The sequence below is a fragment of the Glandiceps talaboti genome, chromosome 12 (assembly GCF_964340395.1).
Source record: "Glandiceps talaboti chromosome 12, keGlaTala1.1, whole genome shotgun sequence".
Taxonomy (NCBI): Eukaryota; Metazoa; Hemichordata; class Enteropneusta; family Spengelidae; genus Glandiceps; species Glandiceps talaboti.
This window is the reverse complement of record NC_135560.1, coordinates 17216559-17243350: the sequence shown is the minus strand read 5'-3', so window position 1 is coordinate 17243350 and position 26792 is coordinate 17216559. Positions and strand designations below refer to the sequence as shown.

The window sequence follows — 26792 nt, the reverse complement described above, 5'->3', positions numbered from 1 at the left end:
AGGTAGTTATGTCAACACAGTACTATTGTGTATCTAATTTTGCTAGAGTTATTCTATGGATAGGATTCAGTCATGTCACAGTCCCCTGATAGAGGGATTGAGGTCAGGTGACATATAAACTTGATGATTTGATAATGGGCTAACAATTTTTATTAATATTTCACACCATTTCTTCAGACTTAAACAATCAGAATTATATTTTGGGTATTTTGCAAGGATAGTGTAGATTCCAAGTTACTTGGGTTATTCATTCACTGTTTAAATATTTATGACAAAGACAGGAAATACATTGTGTAGACTTCCTAGAGTACTTCTAGACAACATCCTATAATATCAACTATGGCATTTTATTTTCATTTATATATATACATGGATTCAGGTATGTAGAAACTTTTAAATCGCAATTAATTCATATTCATTCATACAATTTTTAATTCATACTGAAATAGTTGAGAATTGTGTACTGTTTTTAATGGTACCTTGGAATCAACAGAGTGACATGATAGACTGCCACTTCATAACTGAAGTACATACATGCAGGCCTGTGATATAATGTCAGTTGTTACCATAGCAACAGTTACTGGTGGATGGTTTTCTTGTTTATCATGGTTTAAAGGATTGTAAATTACAATATATTCACTGAAAGGTTTGCCCTTTTCATTTTTTGGGGGAACCTTCTTCATGCTAATTATTACAGTAACATCAGATCAACAAAACATGCCAAGATACACATAGACAACTTCAAACAATTATATTACACAACCCCCACCCCCAGTTTTCTTCATTTAGTCTAGGAAAATGTGAGTGATATAAGGGGTTTTGAGACAACTTGACCAATTATAATACAACCATATTAGTATTGAAGCATTTTCCAATTCAACAAAGTAAAGTTATTGAGAATAATATGGTGCTAGCTCAATCTTAGAAAACTTTCGGGACGTAATGGAAATGTTGTTGTGGGACTCCAATTTTGAATTGAATACTTTAAACCAATGACAAATAATACTAATATAGATTTGAGTGATGCAGGAAGACTTTTCTGCGTTCAAATTACAATTTATCTGAAAGATGTCAGGTATAACTAGTATATACTTCCTGTATGACGTGTGTATGATGCATGTGTGTCATACTGTGAACATATGGGTAACAGGTACATATCAAAAATATTCCACTTGTCATTTCCTTTACCTTGTTAATTTTCTGAAGAATTCTCAACTTTTAATAAAATATTAAGTTATTTTCGGGGGGAGGGGGGGGGGGCTGTTGACTGATGTACATAAACTATTAAACATAGAAAATTGGGGACAAAAATTAAAATGCCATTTATTCACAAAGATTCATCAGCAAGATTCATAGCAGTCCTCACACCACCACCACAGTGACACATAAATTAACTTCACCTGTGTACACCGGCCTGTGTATGGTTCCATTACTAATGTGTACGAAGGCATGCATGAAGACATTTACCGACTGCCTTCAGGTTTGGTTGATTAAATATGTTATACAAAGTCACAAAGTTGTTAAACAAGAGGCTTGTGCTTGTATTGTGATACGACAAAGTTCAGACAGGGCATTTTACGCCACTCACACCACCATGCATGTGCTGTGTTGGTATGCTACCATATCGCATAGTTATATAGCAAGGAAGCAGACGCCGCGCCAATCTATAATTCACGTCATTGACATAATGTGACGACGATTATTACTCATGGATTTTGATTTCCTGTATCAGTACAATTAGCTAGTCTATTGTCGTTGATTCGTCTTCAATCAAGTTGGACGAACGACTAAAAAGTTGGAGAAATCTTAATCCTCGTTAAGGCTGGGGTGAAATGGTTTTCTATGAAAAGAATACATTAACACATTGTAAAATAAAGAAGCTCTTGCGACACGTCAACAGTCGAGTCTACACTGGTCTTGTCAAGAATCCGGTCAACTTTCAAAAGTTCCTTACCTGCCCTTTATTGATATAACCGTATTTTGTAGCCAGTCGATCGGCTTCTAATTTTCCTCCCTCTATATGGACTGCATAGTGGTTTGTATGAATAGCACCAAAAGTTAAAGATACGTAAATTAAGGTCAACACACCAAAGAAAAATAACTTGACCGTCGACGACATAACTGCACACACTTTGAGTTGAGATGGTCGGAAGTTTTACGCTGTAACAAATCACTGCAGGGGATCCCCCACCACTACCAAATGTACATACACGTAAAGAAATAACGTATTGGGGTTCCTTCTTCGTTATCTGTGTATCATGGCTTCTGTCTCACTTGGAAGAAAACGACACTGTCTCACAGGCACTCCAGTAAGCAAAAGTGTACACTGGTCAGAAGGCATTGATTGTATGGTAATTAGTTCATTGGGCTTTGGCATACATTACAACACTTACTTGGCGGCCACAAGCGAACATGTGAAGTGCGCCACCAAACAACTTTATAATATGAATGAAAATGGGCCAGCAGACGATCAACCCTGTGTGGTTCCGAGAGCCAAGACTACATTATTATTTTGAAAAGTACCTGTGAATAAGAAATGAACCCGGTAGAATTTTTTCCACCAAAGTGATAGATTTTTTTATCCACGAGTCGACCTTTGGTACAATTACATTTGGACTTTGCCTTTTGATCAAAACACAGGTTCTGTAACCAGCAGTTATTAAAACTAAAACTTGGATGCCAATTTGCTGGTTGTGTCATTGAAAAGTGTCTATCTTTAACAGAATGAAACAATATTTCCTCCTGGCTCAACTGAAGTATTTGTAGCGGGATGTGTTATTGCTGCAATATTATCATTCTACAATAAGACTTTACAACTGTCAGACTTTGATATTTATGTACTGCATCAAGATATGCAAACCAAACAACAGATAAATAATCTCAAGTAAGGTGTAAAGTTTACAGACATTGTCAGCAAAACTATTGAAATGTTTGCAGAGTGTTCTCATTAACCTGTTAATGCAACCTTATGCAGCACTACCTGTAGGATACAAGTCTGAACAGTTTGTGGCAACTGTATGGTCCATGAACAACATTTTGGTATGTTAATTATCATAGTAGTATACAATATAGATAAAGTTGTGCAAAATGTAACGACATGTATGTCATTTATTTCACAGGAACCTTACTAGTACTTTGGAATGGTAAATAAGGAAATGAATGTGACTTTTCAATCCGTCTACTACAGACCTTTATCATGCAATGATTTAATTATTTGGCATTAATGTTCCTCTCTGAACTCAGGTGGAATAATATGTCCATAAATTGAATGTAGTTGGTATCCTTGGTTCCTGTTCATGATGGGTCTCCTCTGTCTGATGCCGATGACTTCCTTCACTTATCTTTTAACCCGAGTCCTGTTCTCTGGCTAAAACCTTGGTGTTATCCCAGGACACATTGTGGCCGGTCTTGTTGCAGTGGTCCCCAATTCTGGTGGGCTTATTCCTCTTTGAAATGCTATATTACGTTAGAAAGAATAGTGTAGTGGAGTCTCACCCAACTGACATGCCATAGGAACCTAACAAAATGGTCAGAATTGTCATTGGGCACAGATCGATCCTCACATTTTTATACTCTTAAATAAAAATCCCTGGGGTGGGGGTGGGGAAGCTGTTGTTACTCTATGCCAGGAAATGATGTATGGTCAAACTGTTCTTTCAGGTACGCATTTTTGGTGTGGTCTAAATTGGGGTGTAGATTTGGGAAGGTACGTTGGTCTAAGATGAAGTCACCTCAGTAGCCTTTGTCTAAAATGGTATCAATTCTCACATCCCAACTTGGTTGAAAATGGGAATATATATATTTTTACTCAAAGTGGTGGAAAATGTGATCTAGCACACCTCTACCAAACCAATGGGTGACTACTTATTGTTTCTAGACTTTGGGAAAATGAATGGCGTACGACAAAGACACAAATTTATATTTTGTTTATAAACATGTTTAATACTGAATATACAAAGCTGACAAAAGTTAAACACAGTGTGACAGAGTGTGTGTGTGTGTGTGTGTGTGTGTGTGTGTGTGTGTGTGTGTGTGTGTGTGTTTACTCCAGGTTATAGTGCACAAGCAAAATAAACACAAGAAATCATGCAAACAATCAGAACAAAATATTTGGAGTTGAATGGTAGAGATATGTCATGGCTGTATTTGAAAAATTGTGAAAAAAAAAATAATGCACCAATTTGTCCCTGATGAACACACTGTGTCAGTGAGTTAAATTGGTGCAATAAGTACACTTTAACCTGTTTTAATAATAGAACCCTTGAAAAGACAAACTATTTTGCAGTCAAAAACTGCTGTATAAATTATTTCGCAAGTTTGCAAATAAATGTGGACAAATTTTAGATTTGGGATGATAGTAAACTGTTACCAAAAAAAATAGAAAGGTCAAAAGTAAGAAAAAATTAGAAAATTAAAAACCCAACAAATTCATACATGGACTGCTGCCATGTACTAAACTGTTAACAGATAAAAGGTTAAAATATATATTAATACATAAATAGAAACAGATAAAGAATATTCTACATCCTTTAATATACAAATCCTCTCAGAAATTACACTGTCAGATATGTCATATCACTCCACCCTCACCATGTCATGGCATACCTTAGTTACAGAACAGACATCAATGTGAAACAATGAAAACCCATGAGCAGTTTACATAAAGTTTGGAAGTAAATACACTAGGTAAATAATTCCCTTTGTATTATTTTTCACTTAAAATTCCAAAGAAGTGGTGAAAAACAATTAAAACATAAAATCTGAATATATTTCACAATGTTATGGTAAAAGAGACGACCATTTGTCACAAAAGTTACTCACACAATCTTTACCATTCTTTAATTTAGACATATTATGTCCATTTCAGTATTGTGTAAAAAACAATAATTTGGAGGTAATGATATTGGAAAACTACGTCATGATTCTTTTTTTCCTTCTGGTCTATGGAAAGACAATGACTTTGAATGACATCCTAGATGCCATTGAAAAGTAGAATATCACCTGCCTATGAAAAGAACCATTTGGCACTGAACTTTGGCCACTTTAGGTCACTACAGTGAGGTGTTCATATGTACACAAATGGGAAACTTCAGTTTGAGGACAAAAGACTGCTTGTTCTTACAGATAGTTTTTTTAAGTCATTAATTGTGTCAGGAGAGGTTTTTACTATTCAGACTGACTTCTGGAATCAGGACAAACACATGTAAAAAAAAATATATTTCAGTATGAGAATGCCACTTCACTATGAAAGAAATTAGACTTACAAATCATAATTACTTCCAATAATTGAACAAATCCCACATACTAAACTTACTAGTGATACAAACAGATACACAGTGTCAAAATATCATTAAATAGACTTTCAAAATTAATAAAAAAATTACTAATGTATATCATGTCAATGTCCAGTCATGGTTCTAGTAATTCTTTGGTCATGGAGTGACTGTTTGGAAAATTAACAGTAATTTTGTTCTATTTTGGGGAAGCCATAATAATAATAATAATAATAATGTTCGGTTCTTATATAGCGCTTTCCCACACCGTGCTCAAAGCGCTTTACAATTTATTACCCCTGGCTCGGATCAGAACGGCACAACGGCCCTTTAGTCTTCCTCAACTCCCCGGGGAGCATACAATCCATTGCAGCCATTTAAGCGCATAGGATTAAAGCCTTCACATTGCAACCTACATCCTACCAGGTCCCCAATTATACAGCTGGGTTGACTGAAGCACAGTCGTGGTTCAAATCTTGCCCAAGGACTTTAGCCACTCAGAAACAAACAGCAAGCAGCGACAGGGCTCGAACCTGCAACCTGTAGATTCCAAGCCAGTCACGCTAACCATTCACCCATCATGAAGCCATACCATATGTTGTAGCTATATGACCATCTACATGTATGTATTTTCTTCAACTGAAATATATCAAAACTTCCATTACCATCACTAACAGACAAGTTGAGTTATGGAATTAATTTTCAAAGACCAAATACAAAGTTTGACAACGGTAATGTGCTGAATGGCACTTGGAAACAGCCTCTTCTGCTATGGACTATGATATAAACTGTCTGGTAAAATTGTCTGAATTTACCACATCACATCTGGACAATAAATTGTACCTTTCCACTAAACTGATACACAGTGGTAAGTACAAACATGATATTGAGTTACATAAATTAACACTGTTTTGAGTTAACTTTAATGCCAGCTAAATGGTCAGTTCTAGTCACCCGGATGAACTGTGAAGTATGTTACATTTATGACATTTATGACAAGATAAAATATAATTTTAAAATCATATTATATTATAAAATCAACATCTTCATTATCAAACATTGTTCCTACCTACATGTAGCTGGTTCACTGAGATGTAAAATCTAAGTTTGTTAATATTGTGAATAGTCAGGGTTACCCAGACTCCACTGCAGGCTCTGACTGGAGCTGCCTCAAAGAATGAGAGGAAATAGTTACCACGCAGAGTCTGGGTAACCAAGACTATGTTGTGAGATGGTGGCAAAACTTGTAATTGTTGACAGTACCAGCATGTCCAATGAGTGAAAAGTTTGATATGCAATGCTGTCTGTGACGTTGAGTTGCAACAGATAAATGATAATAAAGGCTGGTAACTTGCTTGAAATGACAAAGAGTTAAAATCAAACTGATCAATTTTGGTATCGTTACTCTGCAGATAAATTCTTATTAAAATCTTAAATTAGCTTTGATATAAATATGATATATCAACAGTACATTTATTACACTTGACAACATTCATAAACATTCATACACAATGTTCAATGTATAATACTCATAGGTCTAATTCTCCACAACACAGAAAGTAACTTTAAACAAAATTGAAGTTCCAACCAAGGCAATGTCTTGGGCAGTACTGGGTCAAAGGTCAAGGTCATACAAAGTATTTCAGTCATAATAATCTCCTGACAACAGGACAACTAAAAAGAAATCTCCACTGATTCAATACAGTACTACTGTAATGAAGTTGTTACCTATAAACACAACTCATGCTTTGTTCCTTCAATAAAATAATACTGTGCATAACAAGTTAAAACATATTTGGTGAAATACTACTAACATTATCAGTAAACCACTTTGCCAAAGTAGGATGAAGTCATGATCCTACAACACTCTTGTCCATGTATGTAAGTTATACATGTAGTGTGCAGTGTTCACAGTGTGTATTGAGCAAGTATAGAACTGTTGCTTGCCATTTGTAGATGAAGCCATACACTAACTATATCTTAGTGGGTCTAACCCTATTTCTATGCATAAGGTAACAGCTAAGCTTAAGTACAAATGTCTGTCTATTGTCTCATCAGTCCACTGATCTATAATCTTTCTGTATATGTGCTTCTGTTCTTACACACTGTGAATTTGAGATGCTTGTCAAAAAAATGACATTATAGACACACACAGAGAGGGATAGGGACATATGAACAGAGATGGACAGACAGACAGACATACAGACAGAACAGGATAAAGGAAAGAACAGGAGGTACTGTTGTAGGTACTTATTAAACTTACAAGGCCTTGACATTAATTGTGATACACTCTATCCTGTATTCAAGTGCATGTACTTCAAGATGGACCCTGACACATGCAAATGAACTACTTATGAAACACCACCAAATTCAATCCATAGTTCATATCAGCATATACTCATATGAAAACAAACCCTATGATATCCATATAAGGTAATGGTAAATCAACAATATATGCATAATTAATAGGTGGTGTAGTCATGTGATGTGAAATTACTATCATGATTAAACATCAGACATTTAAGATTCTAGGAATTACAAATATTTCTATAATTTAGAGTGATCAGTTATATTTATCATTCTAGAGCAAAGCAAGGCAGTCACATAGAGCTATATATAGTTTAACTGTAAACTGAAGGCCCAGCTTTGTTTATACAGTGTGTTTGAACAAACCAGCAGACAGCACATTATATAAACAGAATCAACACCTGGATCTTTCAGGCTATCACTCAGTCTGAAAAATAATTCAAGTGATAAATACTTTTTGACTAACTTCATATCAAATGTTGAAAAAAAAAGTCCTTGTACTTTTGAAGAAAATCCCTCCAAATGCAAGTTGACCCTGCTGTAGGTATAATAAACATAAATATATTGTCCTTTGTTATAGATATGTTCAAAAGAGTTCAATGTGCAGTGAAAATATAAACACACTTATCAAAGCAAAAGTCCTCTCACTTCATCATAAACACAGTGTGAATACTGAGTTTGACACTTAAATTCTGTACTTAGTTGTTCAAATATACACTCCCTCGGGTAGATGTACACGTACTTGACAGGTCTTTTTGGTTGTTATTTTTGACAAATTTTACTTTAAATATGCATGATGTCACAGATTTTTGAATTCATAAATCATACACTATGGTAGTCCATCATTTTCCTCACTGACATCTTCAGTTTATCTTGCAAAAACAATATGATATGGTGAATATAGCGTAAGTAACTGTTTTCATAATCATAGCTATCACTTAGGCTTATTTTCGTTAGTCAACTGATGGACGTACAACATTCAGGCATGATGTCTATACTAGCCTGGAATACATGCAAATGGGGGTTCTGACTTCATTATTTCCCCATCATGCTGAGATGGGAATTGAAAATGCCCATTTGTCTGGATTCTAGGCTATGTCTATACAGAATAGTCATCTAGAGTGGAAAGAAGGGTATTCACATCACTAGCTTTTATGATAATGTGAGACGGAGACAGCCATACACACTGCAACTTTCACTGTTTTCCTTTTGTTTTTGAGTTGTATTTTTTTGGTCTAACACTTTTTTCCCCTCTTGGAGAATACATTTTGGGTGATCTTGGTGAGTTGGGTCCACTTGTACGTTCCATGTCTCTAATGGGCAAATCAATGTGAAGTTGTTGCTTGTATTCCTCTAATCCCTTCTGCTTTCCTAGTAAACTTAATCTTACTGCATTGTTGCGTTCCTGTTCATGTTTAAGAATCTCGTTCATTTTGTGTTGCAGTTTTGGTGAAGTGTAGCCCTCCGCGTTATCATCAGAACCATGTTTGTAGTTGTCGTTAGAAATGTGTCTGCTTCGGATTTTCTTTTTCACATCTGGTAGGTTGACATCCAAAGCAACACCATTGTCTTCATTCAGAGCCAAGTACCGATCAATTTCTAAACAGTTTTCTAGGGTCTTTTCTCGTTCGTAATGGTCATCCTGTATATTACTGTAGTTGCTGTTTGCATTGATTTTTCTTTTAACAGAAACAACTTCTTTTCTAGACTTCTGTACACCACTAGTTTCACTGGACCCCTTCTCTGCATTTTGTTTACCTTCTTTTTCAGAGTCTGTTTTCAAATGTACAATAGAAAACTTTTCTTGTTCTTCAATATTGATCTTGCTCTCATCATCTGAGTCTTCTTTCTCTGACCTATCTTCTCCATCACTGTTATCTTTCAGTTTCACACTACAGGCGACGTTCAACTTACATTTCTCTTTCTTTTCAACAACCGTGTCGCCTTCTTCAACAAATTTCTCCTTCTCCACTTCTTCCATTTGTAACTTTTCTTCTAGTTTATGAGACTCCTTGTCAATTTTATTCTCTGAAATGATCCCATCTTCTTTCACATCTTCATCTGATTTTTCACTACACTCACTCTCATAGTCTAATGCTAGTTTCTTCTCAAAGGCCATATTTTCTTCCTCTTCATTCATCTTGCGATCAAATTCTTCCTGTAGTTTGTTTGGTGATGTCATGTTCTCGTCCTGTAATTCTTTCAAAGACAGGCTGTCTAGTTCTGTAAAGCTTCTGTTCATCAGGTCATCATCCGATTCGTTGTTTTCTTTAATACTGAGATCATCCAACATACCACCCAGGTTATCTATCCCTACTGCATTGTTCTGCCACTGTACATTGGAACTTTCTGTGAAGATGATTTTCTTCAGAGTTGCTAGTGAAAGGTCATCAACCTCACTTTCTATGCAAAAAGGCTCATCCGTGATTGGTTCATCGGGTGGGTAGGAATAAGTATGCAAATATGGATGCATCAATGCTTCCTCTGCTGTGATTCTGTCTCTAGGGTCAAAGGTCAAAAGGCACTCCAGAAGATTCAAAGCTGAAATATAATCAGAAAAAAACATACATAATCAATCAATCAATCAATCATTTATAAAGAGTCAGTATCCAGTACTAACCATTATATACAGATTCTAGACATTTGTCCTTATTTCTAAGTTGAACAGTTTTAAATACTGGGTATGTTCTACTACATCATAGACCCTCCAGAGGGTCTATGACTACAAGTATACTGTGTTATAGAGGATGATCTGCACAGTACAAATCATATTTTGATATATGTTCTTATCTTGACTAACTTTTCGCATTGTTTCTTATGATTTTAGGTTGTATTTACTATTACCACTTCTATATATGTACAGTTTGTTCGTCTAACTGAAAACAGAAAAGGGTTTTCACAATACTAGATTTGATGTTTTCTCCCCTTGTTACTGGGGGTTCCCAAACTTTGTAAAAAAGTAAAAACACTTTTGAGACTAACCAAAATAGCTTTCCTTACCATCTTTGTCAATGTTTGGAAATCGTTCTCTCAAAGGGTTCTTTGGTTGACCATGATAGTTTTTCAGGAGATTTTTAGGCACTAGATCAAAAACTTTGTCAATATCATCTTGTGGAACAGGCACAGCTTCTAGGATAAGGCTTATTTGTTCAGCTTCATTAGCACCAGGAAAGATTGGTTTTCCTTGCAGCATTTCAGCCAGGATACAGCCACAGGACCACATGTCAATGGCCTTGGTGTAGTTGTTAGGTGTAATAATTAATTCTGGGGATCTATACCACCGTGTGGATACATTCTCACTCAGATATCCCTGAAGGAACGAAAAACACAGGTATAATAAGTCTTCATAGAATACACAATACCTCCTCAAACAGAAGGCACAGTCTCCTTCAAATATTTATCTATGTGACCGAATGATGACATCATGGCAACAAATAAATACCAACAAGTGCTTGTGATATGCAGAAAATGGTTAGATTTTGACAACTGACCCTGTGGGTCGAGGTCAAAGTCCCAAAAGAAAGTTTAAACTCCAAAGGTCCCTTCCTTACAAGAAAGCATGAATGTGATTATATGGCAGTAATAATATATTGGTTTGTTACTCCAAATAGAGTTACCATTCAGTAAAAACTTATATGAGCACTAAAAGTAATCCTTATATATTTTTTTCTTCTTCTGAATTCCCTGTGGACATGTGTTCATAGTTATTGGACTTAATGCCACACTCTATATGTATACTAAATATATTATAACAGTTTGTGAATTTATAAATTTTGATTTGCGTCATTCAATTACGAAGAGAGCTTCAACATTGACAATGGTACACATATACATAGAAGTGACATTTTATGGAATAGAGTCTTTGTGGACTCTCCTCATCACTTACTACACAAAGTTATACAGTTGGTGTTCTGTCATTCGTAAGCAAATGATAAGGCAAACCTACAGTGGATATACATGTTTCAATTTTGAGTTGTATTCAGATGTCTTTTAATCATGACTCACCTTATGACAATACATAGGATCAATAATCCGAGCCAATCCAAAATCCCCAATTTTCAAAACAAGGTCTTCAAAGTTGATCAATAAATTGCTGGGTTTCAAGTCCCTGTGTAAGACATTGGCACTGTGGATATACTTTAGACCTCTGAATAACTGATACATAAATAGTCGTATATGAGGCCCACTAACTGTCTGGCTTTGTATTACTCTGTGTAAATCAGTATCAAGCAGCTCTTGTATAAGGTAGACTGTACGAAACTCATTTAAATTTGGAACATTGCACAAATCTACGCTGTTTCCATTTGCACTAAGAATTTCATATAGACGGACGATATTTTCATGTTGGAGACGCCGGATTATTTTGATTTCTCTCAGCGCTTGTCTGCAGCTTCGTCGATCACTAAAGGAAATCTTCTTGATGGCGACATGTTTGTCACACTCACTGTCAGCTGCAGAACACACCAAACCATTACCACCAAATCCTAGTGGTTTCAGGTCTGTGTACCGTGGTCCTACTGTGAAACTACACTGTAAGGGTGACATTAGTTTTCCTTCATCTGCCATGGTTTGCTTATGGTGGTTATTCTCTCCTGCTAAGATGGACTAATAGGCTCATAAGCCTTTCTCTACATGCTTTATCTTCAACCTGGAAGAGGAGATGAGAACAGAGGTCAGAACTGGATTTTAACCATACCTTTTACCTTTTGCTTTTCTTCAAAAATACTTGTTGTTCAAAGGGTGTGTGTGTGTGTGTGTGTGTGTGTGTGTTAAGTATCAATGGATATGTTTTTTTCAGTTTGTCTGTCTGTTTTGTATGTATACAATGTACATGTCTACACATCTTGTCATGATTATGATACATACCAGTCTCTGGTATAAACACTAGCCTGTGATGGTGACTATGACAAGCATTTGAGCTAATTAAGTCATAGACCCTCCATGTAAGGGGTGTTCTAAGTTTACAACACAGTCAACTGTATAAAAGAAAGTTATGCTATGTTTTCATTTCAGAAGAAGGGGGTTTGTGAGTCTTTATAATAATATAGGTGTATCACAAATAAATACTAAACAAATTCAAAATAAAAATGACTAAAAACCAATTTGGGAGAAATATGGAACATTGGACTAACTTTATACTAAATACACATTTGTACAAGCTTGGGAGTGTTGGTTATACCATGGGTCTATTATGATCCATGGTATTAAAACTATACTTTCATGGGTTATGTAACCAGACCGGCTGGCCTAGCCTCCCAAAACAAACTGGTTTGTGAAATTGTGTCACATTAACCCTAAGCCTGCCACAGCCATTATCTTTTACAAGGACTGAACATCACGTGTCCAATCTTTTGAGGCCAGCTGGTAAAAATCTGTCCAAAGAATATCAAGGTTATCTACATTATGTTATTGTTCACGTGTCACAAACCGTGATGCTCAGTTACTTTATTTAAAGGGTCACGGTGTACTCATTGTGTACACTGCACTGTACAGTTGCATCACCCATAGTACTGTTGAATGGAAACAAAATATCCTTTTAGGGATATACATCTCGATGGCTATTTATTAATTTGCTGTTGGTTAACTTGACAACGGAATATTGACAACAAAGTAACAATAATAAACGTTTGTAGCAGCAATAAAATTAATAAATTCTAAGGTTGGACGCCATGTTGCTATCAACATAACAAAAGAACTAGCAACCGGAAGTAAACAAGCCCAATGTTTTTCCTCACCAATATCTGGGAAAATCACTCGATTGACAATATTTCCGAAATCCACTGACTATATACATAAAATTTACCTTAAAGCAGCATTATAACTTGTATATCCGACGAGTGTTTGAAGACTGATTATTTGTGCACGATGTTGGAGCGTGACTTCGTATGAATTTAACTATATAAAAATCTTAAAATAGGTTATACCCAGAATGCACGCCGTGTGCTCGCTGGCGCCTAAGGGGGGCGCTCTTGTAAAGAAATGTCGTCATAATTTACAAAACAAAACATTGAGGTGTTCAAAACTCGGTACCCGGCTCAACACTGCGTAGAGTAGCTAGTTGCATGCCCGACCATGGTGAACGTCTAAGTTTTCGTCCTTGATGTTTACTATGCTACGTGTCTTTGTCTCCCACATGATAGCTTTGGCTGAAAAGAAAAGTGTAAATACAATGAGAGCGTAAACAAAACACTTCATGCATCACGGTCACGTGTACGTTGTGTGACGATCACCCACGTTCGTCACTCACGTTTTACCATGCGTTGATTAGGTGTGCACAGTCTATTTCCAGTGATCCCTGAACATCGTCAACCAGGCAAGCCGGGTAACACGGCATTTGCTTGCATTGTGTGGTACATCCACACTGTCACCCTCGCAATCCTGCATCATGTACATGTCATGATTGTACTTGTACTGTACTAGTAGTACACATGTAAATTCGTGTTAGGTTGTGACTCGATTTCTCATCAGCTTTATTGAACCAGTCTACTTCTCTTTACGACATTGATTGATAGAACCCTCAAGGTGAATAGGAGTGATGTGTGTATGTTCTTTACAGTCTGACTATCAAGCTTGATCGGTGAAGAATCTTTCTTTGAAATGGTTGAAGCAGTAGATAAAGGTATTGGCCCGTTTAGTGATCTGCTTGTGAAAGGCAAACGAAAAACAACAGCAGTGGATGAAGAGGAGACACATCCAGAACCAAAGAAAGGTTTGTATAAACGAAAACCTATTGCAGTAAATATGTGCCTGAAATTTCTCTTAGTTTAGCTACAATTATTGTGGCGTTATATTTTGATCTTGGCTTTATACTCACTGTCAAGTTGTGCTCTCAACTACATGTATGTCAGTGTTCATATTGACGTAATATTATCTTATTCATTCATTCATTCATTAATAAAGCTTCCATCCCCTGAAAATAAATGGACTTCTTGCATCGATATTTCCCTCTGTAGCCTCCAGGAGTGAAGATTTGTATGTCATTGACCTTCTGGAGAAAGAGGAAGACAATGATAGTGATGGAAGGAGAGACAAATACTATGCATCTACCAAATCTATTGACCCAGAAAATGCAGAGGTGTTTCACTGCAAATACTGCTCTGCTGATGTAAGTTGTGTTAATGCTAATTGCAAGTACTCCATCAAACAGGTTTACTAATTACATGTAGTAAAGGAAATACACCAGAGACAAGTAAATTAGTCTTAAGTTGTACATTTCTATTTCCTACTAACCACATCTATATCTTTGTGGTGATAACTTGCGGGTATTCAATCGATCATAGACCCTCCACCATGATTCAACTGCATCTTCATCTCTTAATATATCTTCGCACATGCATTATTAGTGTCACTTGCCTTCACCTTCAAACCAGGTCACGTTTGTCAGTTGTCATGGCAACATGGTATTATATAAATTATAAGCCACTGATTTGTAGAATTCTTCAGGGCCCCAACAGCAGGATGATAATAATATAGCTGAACAATTTTGCATGATTATTTGCAAGCATTGAAGTTAAATGAGAATCAATCATTCAAGATGAACCAATTAGTTTACAATGACAGCCATATTATTTCTGTAAATCAAGACAGTGTTCTAGCAAATCAAAACTGTCAATCATGAGAATGAGATTTTGTTAAAAGATTAAGAGCAGCACATGAATGTCATATGTAAATATTTGGAGATTATCTTGCAAAGGCTAATTCACATAGATTGACTTGACTTCTCCAGGTGTAGTACTTTGACCATAGACAGTGGAGATGGAATTTCTTTTCCACTGTCAGCTATGCTTTGACTTTAAGCCCCAAACACAGCTAGAGATAAAGCAGATATGCCATTTTGTATAATTGGTATCGTCTAACATCCATTAATTCGAGTTTTTAAATAAAAGAGGAGTAATTATGAGAACAAGAATAGATGAATTACTGTTTGATATTTACATTATCATTATACTAATGCTGTTGTATTCTTGACATAGGTTCATTGCATAAAAGCTAATATCTTGTCATGTATGATGTTTGGAGATTATCTTGCCAAGGATTCACATAGTGTACTTCTTTTGTATTGCTGGGACTGTCAACCTGAAGACAGAGGTAAATTATTCTATTTAAAGTGTTGTTATAGTGATAAAGGTACTTTTTTGGAATTTAAGGTGACGCAATTTTTTTTCTGTTTTTCATCACCTGATCGACCCAAATTTTCAGATCCGACATCAAGAAAGAAGAAGTTTTTTTGCCCCCACCCTTAATATTTTGCAGAACAGTGCCCTCTCTGTCAAGCATAAACAAGTGTCTGGACTTTCGACATCTTCTACAGTCATGGCAGTAGCAACAATTGGATGCTTGTTCATGAACACAGCATTTCCTTCATGACAGAAGATATTCATGTAGGGGGCCTGAGAACATGCCAATTGTGTAGAGAAGCTGGGAAAGGGCTTGTTACTCAGGGAATCCAACAAAAAGAGAGGAAAAGGAGAGGCAGAGAGACATAAAGATGACTTTTAAGTTTTTTGGATGACCGACCGACCCATAGTTGCTATGAAAAAGTAATGAGAAAAAAATAATAAAAATAATCACCCCTAGCTTCTGTCTGAATCACTTGGATATCAATCATCCCCATAATAATGTTAACTTCTGCTGAAGTCAAGCATATTATTTACCATCACTCAGATAGTGCAACCTAGATGAACACTTTCAATAATAGTAACATACAATTTTAATATTTCTATGTATTTACCTTCATGTCTTCTGAGATCTTAAATCTAAGTCTATCTGATAAGTATCCATTGATATATACATAGAAGATGTTACCATGGTAACATTTGATGCGGTGATGCCAATTTACATGAACCACACTATCTATTATGGAAATCACTATCACTGCCTTGAACGTGGTGACAGAGTCCTTATCCTTAAACAGTGTATTTCTCTGATCACAGAAACAGATAGCAAGCTACCATTGCAGATAGACTATTGCAGACCGACCCCAAAAACATCAATCCATTACTAGCTACTGTATACTAGTATACATTTAATATACTCCCCTTCTCAAAGACAAAGGGGGAAATATTACACTAATATCATATCTTTTGAAATAAGTTTTCTTTCATCGGCAGCTGATTGATTGATTGTGAAATAAGTTCTTTACTGGATATGAGACTTCAATAACAGATAAATTAACTAAAGGCCCTTTTTTTACATTGTGTGTTTAGCTATTGCAGTATATATGATGGATAAATGGTGGCCAACAGAAGATATCCTAAGGTCAGCAACCCACAAGCAAAATGGATGGATCAAGGTATATATATGAACTCATAGTTTTTAGAAATGTTGTTTGTAAGTTCAAACAGGACTGGAACAGTAAAACACCATCACTTCACAAGTTCAAATAAAAATGTCTTTCTATGTCATGGTTTCTGTGGGTCTAGAGAAGGGAGTCAGGTGATACCATTAGTTTGAACTTTTGTCATTTGTAGGGATGTAAAAATGTGTGGGGAAAAATTATAACGGTATACTCAGAAGGTAAAATTCCTACGAGAGCTAGTGTGGCAGATGTTTGTATTATAAGACAAAGTTGTATCACTGCCTTTGATTGGTCCATGCATCAGTCATTTGTAGTTGAATCACAGCCTTTGATTGGTCCATGCATGATTCATTTGTAATTGTATCACTGCCTTTGATTGGTCAGTCATTTGTAGTTATTTTAACAAGGAGAACTTTGGATGAGTACTGAGTTTGTAGGTTGGACACAAAGTTTCTGATCATGTGAATTTTTTTTCAGGTAACAACATTTGGAGAAAGAGTAGCACTTTTTGTTTTGAATCGCATCATTTTCAAGCAGTTGGAATGTAATGATGATGATGTCACCTACCTGTCGCATACAAGCAATGAAAATGCTAAATTATTGTGGAAAAACAGTCAAGCTATAGCATTCTATACATACAAGACAAAAGGTAAGATTTCGTTGTCCAGTAACCGATAATTTGGCCACACTTTTCACCAATGTGGACTTTTTAAAAGGTCCAGATCCAATTAGGATAAAAATATATGTGTGAATAACACTTGTCTTGTTGAGCCATAGAAAAATATGGTCCAGAACAAAAGAATGATCCTAACCAACTCAAATGGCTTATAAGCTTATCACTTATGCAAGAATCTGGGATATTTAAACCATAGGCCTTTAATCCTTATCCTAGTCTTTGCAAAATGACAAGAGGAAATCAGGATTTGGGTGAGATGTGGAGGTGATGGTTTATTCCTTTTCAGTTCAACATTTTCATTTACCATTTTGTCATACTTTTGTTGTTGTATTATTCCAGGTACTGCAGTAATGAAAGCTTGTCCGTATGTTTGGGAAATTCCTGCTGTTGACACTATATTTGTTCGTAAAGAGTACAGACATCAGGGATTCGCCACCTCACTTTTGGTTGATTTCCTGGAGACTTTTCCAAAAGAAAATATTGGTTTAATAAACCCAATCTCGGATGCAATGATGGCAGGTCAGTTGTTAAACTCTGTATCAAATGAAACCTTGACAGAGGTAAACTCTGCATGACATGAAACATGGGCATGTGAGAAACTTGTGTCAGATGAAACATGGGCACATGATAAACAGTGTATTACATGAAACATGGCCATATAATAAATTCTGTATCACACAAAACATGGCCATATTGCATATATTTCTGTATGTACAACATGCATCAATATACAGTATATAAGTAATATGCTGTAGGATGAAGTTGGTACTTCTGTCCAGTATATTCATTCACTGTCAACATCTCTGCTATCAACAGATTAGATTTGACTGAGCAGCAAATATATATGTGTGTGAAAAAAAGTCCACAATGCATTGTGCAGTCTCACACATATTCCTTTTATCTACCCCGTAGATGTCATATTACCATTCTTTGTATATTCTAGAATTTTGAAATTTCATGATATCTGTTTAACCCATGCACATATCAAAACATCAAAATTTAAAATGTAAAATCATATCAATTTTCTGAAACTCTATATATTTATTTATCCTCTGAAGTACACTGTTTGACCTGGGATTGAACTCTAAACTATGGACTGTATTATGTATGAACTGGAATATTTGTGCTTTGCATATATATAGCGAAAAAAATAAAAAAATAACTGTAGTAATAACCATATTCATGCTCAGTCTATTGAATATTTGAATTTTGCATTTTTGGTATTTGACTCATGATCAGCTCATAGGCTCTTAACCTTCCAAGCTGTAATTGATATGATATGATATGATATGATATGGTATGATATGATTATTCTGTTTATTGCCTAATCTTAACATTTTGTAATTGGTAATGGATTTCTATACTGATGTTTATTTTTTTTCTAGTTTGCTACAAGTTCCTCTTATCCAATCAAGAACACAGGGACCGTATGTGGTATTGTGTTCCTCCAGGTGGGGAGGGTTACCGTGGAAATCTGTGGTTGAAGTTCATAAGCAATCGAAGACAACGTACATGTAGTGACGAAGAGAAAAGTGGCAGTTCAGAGTCATCAAAGTCTAAACATCTCAAAGACAAGAAAAAGTAGCAGTTTGCAGGACACTTGTATAGTGTTTTCTGTGTGGAAATATTAGATTGCAGAGTTGTCAGGCTAACTACAGTTAGCGCCCTCTAGTGTTATAGCTGGCATTTTATGAGATGAGTATTGTTTTGAAGAGTAATATATGATAACTGTTGGAAATGTTTGTTTTGTATCTTGTGAACCCGACATGGAACATAAGTTCTAAGGGCATCATAATATCAATCTTTTTTAAGGTACGGAATGAAATGTTTTCAATTGTGTTAATTTTGCGTGAACATAATATTTGTGAACTTTTGGGTATTTATTATAAAAATATCTTTAGGAGAGAGGCAATATTTCACACTTTGGCACTAATTTATTTTGGCAGATCAATAATTGAGAAATAAATCCATTTGACGTATCATTAGTGATTACGAAACACTTTTTTGGTGCATCACATTCATAAGGTAATTTAGTTGATTTTACATGGCTTAGCAGTGTTATTTATATAAAGTACCCTCCAATGATATCGGTGTGTCAAGGAACAGTGTGTTTTCCTCTGAGCTTTTTAGAAAAGTACAGACGAAGAGTACATTTGAATAATAGTAATTAATTCCTTGGAGATTGCCTTTTTACCAAAAGATGAACACGTTTTAGATTTGTACACATTGTATTGTGTGTTCATGTTGTTACCCAAGTGGCATTCCAAATTATGTGTTGGTGTTTATTTGAAATGATAATGTTAAGTACAATTGTAATAGTAAAAGGTGAAATGACTTGTTGTATTGGATTGTATACTGAAATTTAATGACTTTTAATAATACAGTGAATAATGCCATTGCTATGATGTGTTTGGAGTTTATTTAAAGATTGTGCTTGTGTGTTTGAATTTTGATAACTTTGAAATGAGAACTGTAATGGGGGTGGGTGACCATTCGTATGGTACTGTGGGAGGTGACCATCCATATACTGTGGGGGGGGGGGGGGGCATTTGTATGGTACTGTTGGAGGTGCCCTTTCTTATGGCCCAATAGGAAGTGATCATTTGTATGGTCCTGTGAGAGGTGGTCGTTCTTATGGCTCTGAGAGGCACCCAATCGTATGGTCCTGTGGGAGGTGCCCTATCTTACAGACCAATGGGAGGTGCCCCTTCTTATGGCCCTATGAGAGGTATCCACTGTTGTCATCCTACACAAAGGTACCCATTGAGGTTAAAAAGTAAAAAGAACATGTTATGATTGTGAAATAAGTTCTTTACTGGATATGAGACTTCAATAACAGATAAGTTACAACACTTTGCAAACAGTCTTTAGCTGCTGAAGAAAGACAGACATATTCATAGCACATTCTAAATCAGCAAGTGATATTAACATCTAACGTACATCGAAATATGGCAAGACACAGGTTTAAAAATATAGTATTTCTGTATAAGGAAAGTTGAACCTAAAAGCAGAGCTATCGAATGTCTTGAATATAAATATAATACATAACTAACACATGACAATACTCAACAGGTTACAACAAAATAGAAGTAGAGATGCTATATATCTATATACACTCAAACACTTACAATAAATAACCCAATTCAGAGTCAATACCCTGAGTACTAGTGTAGTGGGCAAGTCATGGAATTGTTTAAAATTTAAATAAATGCCTCATATTTTTGATTGTCTTATAAGTTTCTAGCCAGTCTACACTGCTTATAGTCTAAGGTATGCCATCACAGTGCATCCTCAAACATTGGTCAACCCCTTTAGATAGACTGTAAGGTATACCATGACAGTGCGCCCTCACACATCGATCGATCAACCCCTATAGAGCAGGCTGGTCTCAAGATGCATCTTACAGTCTACAGCGCTCAATCTGTGACTACACGAGCTTCCATCTACAATACAATCGTGTGTAATAGAAGCGACATCAACCAGTTAATTTATCCATGCCCACAACTGACATCACAATACCTGTAGAAATTTGTCTGTATAAATTTAGATAGTATTAGCCTATATGTAAATTATGTCAACGTTAACTCATGTGTTCATCTGAGTAATGAGTGTTCATTTACATAATGACTTCATTTGAATAATAATCAAATAGTCTGATGTAGTGTTATCACTCCTCATTGTGACCCATTGGTTTGAGTACATATTTTCCAACTACTGAGTACAGTAACAGGTTGATGTGATACTATCAGAAGTGGATACTGGACAAAAGTTAGCATAGCACAGATCCAAAATGTAGACTGGCTGCCTCAATACTATCACAAGTGGATAGTAGACGAGAGTTAGCATAGTCACAGCTCCACCATGTAGATTGGCTGCCCCTATACTATCACAAGTGGATTGTAGACAAGAGTTAGCATAGTCACCGATCCACCACATAGACTGGCTAGTATGTTTTTTGAGTATAGTCATATTATTTTCTCTACAGTTCTGGTTGGTGTGGCAGAATACAAAAAGGTAACATAATCATTCTTATTTATGTGTGTGTTGTTGGAAGCTTTAGATGGACTAGAATGCCATAGCCATATTTTGTAGGTTTGTAGTACACTTCATATGATATTACATCTAGACTGCATTCTGTATTTTTGTGCGTTGACCAACTATTTCTTTATCATTTTGAGTCAAAAATGTCAGATATAATATAATATGACAAACATTTGGAAAGAATCAACTCTTGTCGTTTGAATAAAGTTAAGTGTACAGAATCCTACATGACATCTTTCAAATTTAAAATCACTGGATTTTTACTTTCTGATACTACAATAAAGACAAAACCAGATTTGGTCTTTAAAATTGAAGGCTACTTGAAGTGTCTAATTTCAAACTTAGTGGCAGCAATAATAATATGAGCCAACAGCTACAGGTAGGATGTACAAATCAAAATAGCTTAAAGTAATGATTCTTCTTCTGATTTTGATATTGGGTACTGCTTGAAAAGCTTTTGTGAAAATAATCAAACTGCTATTTCAGAAGGAAGTAAAATACACCGTAAATGAACTTATTTCATAAAGTACTACCTAGTGATACACATCTGAATACGATCACTGTAAAGTGAAAATTACAGAACTTGAAATCAAGAATGAGTTACAAGAAACAAAACCATCACACAAACTTCTGGAATAGTGAACAAACTTTTCATCAGAAATATATTTTCGAAATTAAAATATTAATGAAAACTGTGACTCAGTAGATAAAGAGTAAAATAGGAGAAAAACTGGTTATCTTTTTTTTTTAATTACTGTTCAAACCTTGAAGAAATTTTCAAGTGGTCAAATTGTAACGGTTGAAAATCCCATCCTAACCTGATTTCTCCTTCAAAGATTACATTATAGTGTTAGTTCACTTTCCTCGAACTCTAAATAGACCAAATTGGCAAGCCTTCTTATAAAATAAATCTTTTAGCAGTCAAACAAGAAGTAATTACAGAAAATAAATGGCAGTCACAATACATCTTTAGTTCATTTTTAAGTCATAAACAGAATATTTGTAAAAAGAGATCATCATCAATTTAGTGTAAATTTTCTTGGTATGTTTTCATTCTGAAAAATGTCTTTCATTCTATTTTTTGTTCATAATCAGAAGATTGCTAAAAGGTGATAATTAATCTTATTTATCTTTCAAAGTCTCTTTTATAAGAGATATACCACCCTTTGAATTTTTCCCTGGAATATTTATTTATTTATTTGGAAAACATACCAGAACTAGTCCCATTTAGACCGTAAATTAAATGGAAACATTACTTCTCTTAGCATACAGACAAATATTAAGTACAATAAAAATTGTGGCCAAACTAGAATTTTAGTGGTAAGCTTCATTTTTGTTGTCATATTTAGAACTTGGTTAAAATCATCATTTTGTAAAACATGTACACTAACCTCTTTACAGCCAACATTCTTATCACAATGATCCTGTTATATGCCCTCAATAAACATTTCCAATCCAAGTACTTGCTTCACTATAGCAAACATTATTAAAGGCCAGGGTTTCATTCCCAAAATCTCACATTAGTGTTATCTTATCAGTTGAGCCAGTAAGTATTACATAGAATCATTCTTGTATTCTGACCAACTTTTTTCTGTAGCTCTGCCAGACAATACTAGGTACCTGCAATAGCTTTTTACTTTATCCTAGGGGTCAAAATAGAACAAGAAGGTCGACTTATTCTCTGTACCTGCAATAGCTTTTTACCTTATCCTAGGGGGTCAAAATAGAACAAGAAGGTCGACTTACTCTCTGTACCTGCAATAGCTTTTTACCTCATCCTGGAGGGTCAAAATAGAACAAGTAATGCATGTGAAGCACATGCAGCAGAAGTTATGTTGTCGACCAAGAAATCGAAATGTTCGTTATTTCGATCATGATGCATCTAGGCATTAATATTCTATTGCTGGTACCCAGAATTGTTTTTCACACCAAAATTTTAATCTCAACTCATATGGCACTTTTAAAGTACACCATTTTCCTCTTCCATGTCTCCCTCTGAGTTTCTATTGAAGAGGTTACAGTGCATGTAATAAGCATAGACTCTGTTTTATACATAATTATTCAAGTTATACATTTCAGAACTAAAACTACAACAAATATTCAAGTTCTTATTAAAAACTACAACATATGACATTTCAATTCCATTACTACATATACATATATATCTATCAAAGAATTTGCATCTCATTTTAAATTTGTATATCATTCTCAAAATGTGTCTAGGACTGTACTCTTAATAACAGACTATAAAAATAACTTATTTATTCCAATCAACAGTCAAAGTACTTGCATCCATATGAAATAACGAATTTGCCATGACAACTAGCGGACAAGTTGCCATAGCAACAAGCAGACACATTGCCATGACAACAAATGGACAAATTGAGTAGTTTTGACAGCCTCCTCATGGTGGTACTTTCTTTACAGGAGGATTTCTCCCCACATGTACTTCTATACATCTGAATAAAGCAATTTTCAATCTTTAAACAAAATGGCAAAATTTCAGACAATGGCGAACAACATTAAATACATTCATGGAAACATGCACTACTATTTTCTATAATTATTCATGACTGAAATGTTCCGTCCAGTCTCTGTTTAAAACTGTTATGCTAGCTGCTACACTTTGAAACTTGGATGTTAGCTCCTCAGTTCCAAAAAACAACAAAACGGTCTCATTTCATATAGCCACCTGTTGTAACATTCTCTACAATGCAAATGTATTCTGTAAGACAATTACATTCATACAAACTTCTGTAGATTTATCAAGTCTACAACTGTGTTACATGTTTGATGATTAACCTTCGAGATTTTGAAAGTGTTTCGGCCTGTCACTGTATGAGGCACCATGGAATGATACAATATATCATAGTCTAACAGGGAAGGGGATTTACTTGTGTATGTTTTTTAAGTAATTTAGTAATTAAACTAACAGAAACACATTTTCACATTGGTTTAGACGATAAATCATCATACCCCAATTATTCACTTTTTCAACTCTGCTGACGATGACTACTGTTAGTTATAATGAGTAAATTTGATATGTCATTTACTGTGGGCAATTTTTAATGCCAGAAAACCACCAGTTTAAGTTATATAATACATACATTGTGCTATCATCTACAATTTCTGATAAATAGTATATATTGAAGTACCTGTAGATTTAATTTAGTCGAAGTGACTATCTTCCACAACATACTATTATAATAGGGCAAAACTGATTATTAGATTTTTAAAAGTAGTTGGAAACAACTCTACAATTAAATATTCTGAATAACATCAGTACATGGGGCTAAACAGTTATGATTAGGTCTGCAGACCATCAAAGTACATACTTATTTTAGTATAGACTATTTTTACTTAAGTTTCATGAATTTCATCATTAATGTTAACATGATGTTTGCATCACAAACACTAGAAGTAACAAATACATGTGTTGATCATACAATAGTTACAGTGCTCTCCTAGTTTGAAATCATCATAAATGTAGTGTGCCCGCTTGCACTTGTCAGCAAGACTAAAGATAAGCTTGAGCGCCCTCAGAGTCTTAACATTGCAATACCTTTGTTTTCATCATTTTGCCTTTGTCTATGAACTGACCTAATAAAACTACAGTTTATTTCGAAATACAATGGACATTAACAGACAAACTTTACAACTATGGAATGGTATGCTAATTAACAAAGCTAATGAACATTATGGTAGTACTAATTATGGAACACTATGGCAACACACAGCTAAGTACATTTTGAGATGTAAATGTTTGATTTCACAAACTAACTAACATGTACATGGTAGGCTCTATCCCTATGCATTCTAGTTTGACATCTGACATTGTGTACATTAGTTTATACTTTTTATCCTTTACGATGGACTCAGGTTTTGATATCACACAACACATTATTATTCTAATCAAAACGATTTGCATACATTTGCATATATTCAAATCAAATTTAAAAGTATTCATTTCTGTTAATTTACTGTTTGATTGATTGATTGACATGTACAATTGTAAATTTCCCTGTAATATATATTTAGTATGTCTACTTGGCATTTTATATTACATACTATACTTCACCCATTCAAAACACAACATGCATATATACAAAGCACTAGTTTTCCTTCTGTCTCTTTCAGTGGCAATGATCTGGGGAGATTTTTTCATCATTCATTTCCTTTCTCTTCAGCCATACCTACGAATCAACGATTTTTGGTACATTCCCTATTGTTATGTGTGGTGGGAGAGTCCATTTCACGACTGAAAGAGGGATGGGCAGGTTGGACTTAATAATAATATTCAATCTAGAAACAAACTCAGACATTGAAAGAAGGGGACCATTTCTGACAACTTTTTGATGTGTAGGCACTCCTCTGTTTTTCTTTCTACTCTTTGTCATGTTACATGTATTCATTTTTCTTGTTATGAAATTTTACAGAGGAACTCTCATAATTAAGTACTAATATATTTTTTTGTTACTTCCTGCATATTTCGACCCTTTTCACACATTAAGTGTGTGTTTGTTTTCTAAATCCATGACTTGTGGCGTGTAGACATTTTATATAACTGTATTAACTGTACAGGGTCTACTCTTAGTCACATGTTGCTATGCCTACAGGTTCTGAGAGTTCCTATTGACATTCATGGCAGTGTACTCATCAACATCAGAATCTTCACTCAGGTTGTTTCCATCTAGATCATTATCTTCTGTATTCAATTTACTGAATCCTTTATGTCTGTTGAAGAAAGATCCCAGATTTACAGAATGGTTTGTGGACCTGTACCCATTTAGCAAACCTTTCAGGTTGTGTACACGTAGCTTGCCTTGTGCACGGAGTCGTAATAGAACAATTGCCAATGCCAATAAAGCTATGGGTATTGCCAATAGTGTCATGATAACTAATGTTGGTACCATTCCTGAATCTGGATCTCCAGTAGATGCTAATGCATCAGGTTTTTGTTCCTCTTCAAGGAAGTTCTCTCCAAGGGTCTTGGTTTTCAAAGGGTCAACAGAACTATCATTACCACCTTAAAAGGAGATAAAATACATGATGAGAATTGAGAAGCAAAAAAAAATTAAAAGGCCATGCATTGGGCCCATGATTTACAGCAACTTAAAGTGTTATTTCATACATATGAACAATTGTGGCACACAGTGAAATTGCTCTACTTGGAATGGATGTTACAGGTTGTAATATG

The 26792-nt window shown here is 35.2% G+C and overlaps 4 protein-coding genes across 9 annotated transcripts in view; 1 reads left to right on the top strand and 3 right to left on the bottom strand.

The window, feature by feature from the left end:
* Positions 1-2369, bottom strand: part of LOC144443178 (proprotein convertase subtilisin/kexin type 5-like) — a 35739-nt gene extending 33370 nt beyond the window's left edge. For both annotated transcript variants that reach the window (XM_078132557.1, XM_078132558.1), the window contains exon 1: positions 1955-2369. In XM_078132557.1, the coding sequence (XP_077988683.1) occupies positions 1955-2119 (165 nt within the window). In that variant the 5' untranslated portion in view covers positions 2120-2369. The remainder of the gene's footprint in view (positions 1-1954) is intronic.
* LOC144443180 (protein FAM169B-like) lies at positions 363-20017 on the top strand. Of its 5 annotated transcripts, none has more exons than XM_078132560.1 (8): positions 363-379; positions 14093-14289; positions 14534-14685; positions 15554-15668; positions 16787-16872; positions 17356-17527; positions 17894-18073; positions 18940-20017. In XM_078132560.1, exons 2-8 carry the CDS (start codon positions 14178-14180, stop codon positions 19137-19139), a joined length of 1017 nt encoding a protein of 338 aa, XP_077988686.1. In that variant the 5' UTR covers positions 363-379; positions 14093-14177; the 3' UTR covers positions 19140-20017. The 5 variants fall into 5 exon arrangements, with proteins under 5 accessions (XP_077988686.1, XP_077988690.1, XP_077988688.1 ...); XM_078132564.1 differs by lacking the exon at positions 363-379 and adding an exon at positions 1756-1914 and having other exon boundaries at positions 14137-14289; XM_078132562.1 differs by lacking the exon at positions 363-379 and adding an exon at positions 5899-6141.
* LOC144443179 (uncharacterized) lies at positions 4090-13497 on the bottom strand. Its single transcript, XM_078132559.1, has 4 exons — positions 13384-13497; positions 11586-12228; positions 10581-10890; positions 4090-10121 (listed from the first exon to the last, which is right to left on the bottom strand). The coding sequence occupies exons 2-4, from the start codon at positions 12144-12146 to the stop codon at positions 8776-8778; spliced, it is 2217 nt and encodes a 738-aa protein (XP_077988685.1). The 5' UTR covers positions 12147-12228; positions 13384-13497; the 3' UTR covers positions 4090-8775.
* Positions 20018-20132: 115 nt separating the features above from the next.
* LOC144443210 (peptidyl-glycine alpha-amidating monooxygenase-like) overlaps positions 20133-26792 on the bottom strand; it is a 43597-nt gene continuing 36937 nt past the window's right edge. Inside the window, exon 16 of the mRNA XM_078132621.1 lies at positions 20133-26621. Coding sequence (XP_077988747.1) covers positions 26206-26621 — 416 coding nt within the window. The 3' untranslated portion in view covers positions 20133-26205. The remainder of the gene's footprint in view (positions 26622-26792) is intronic.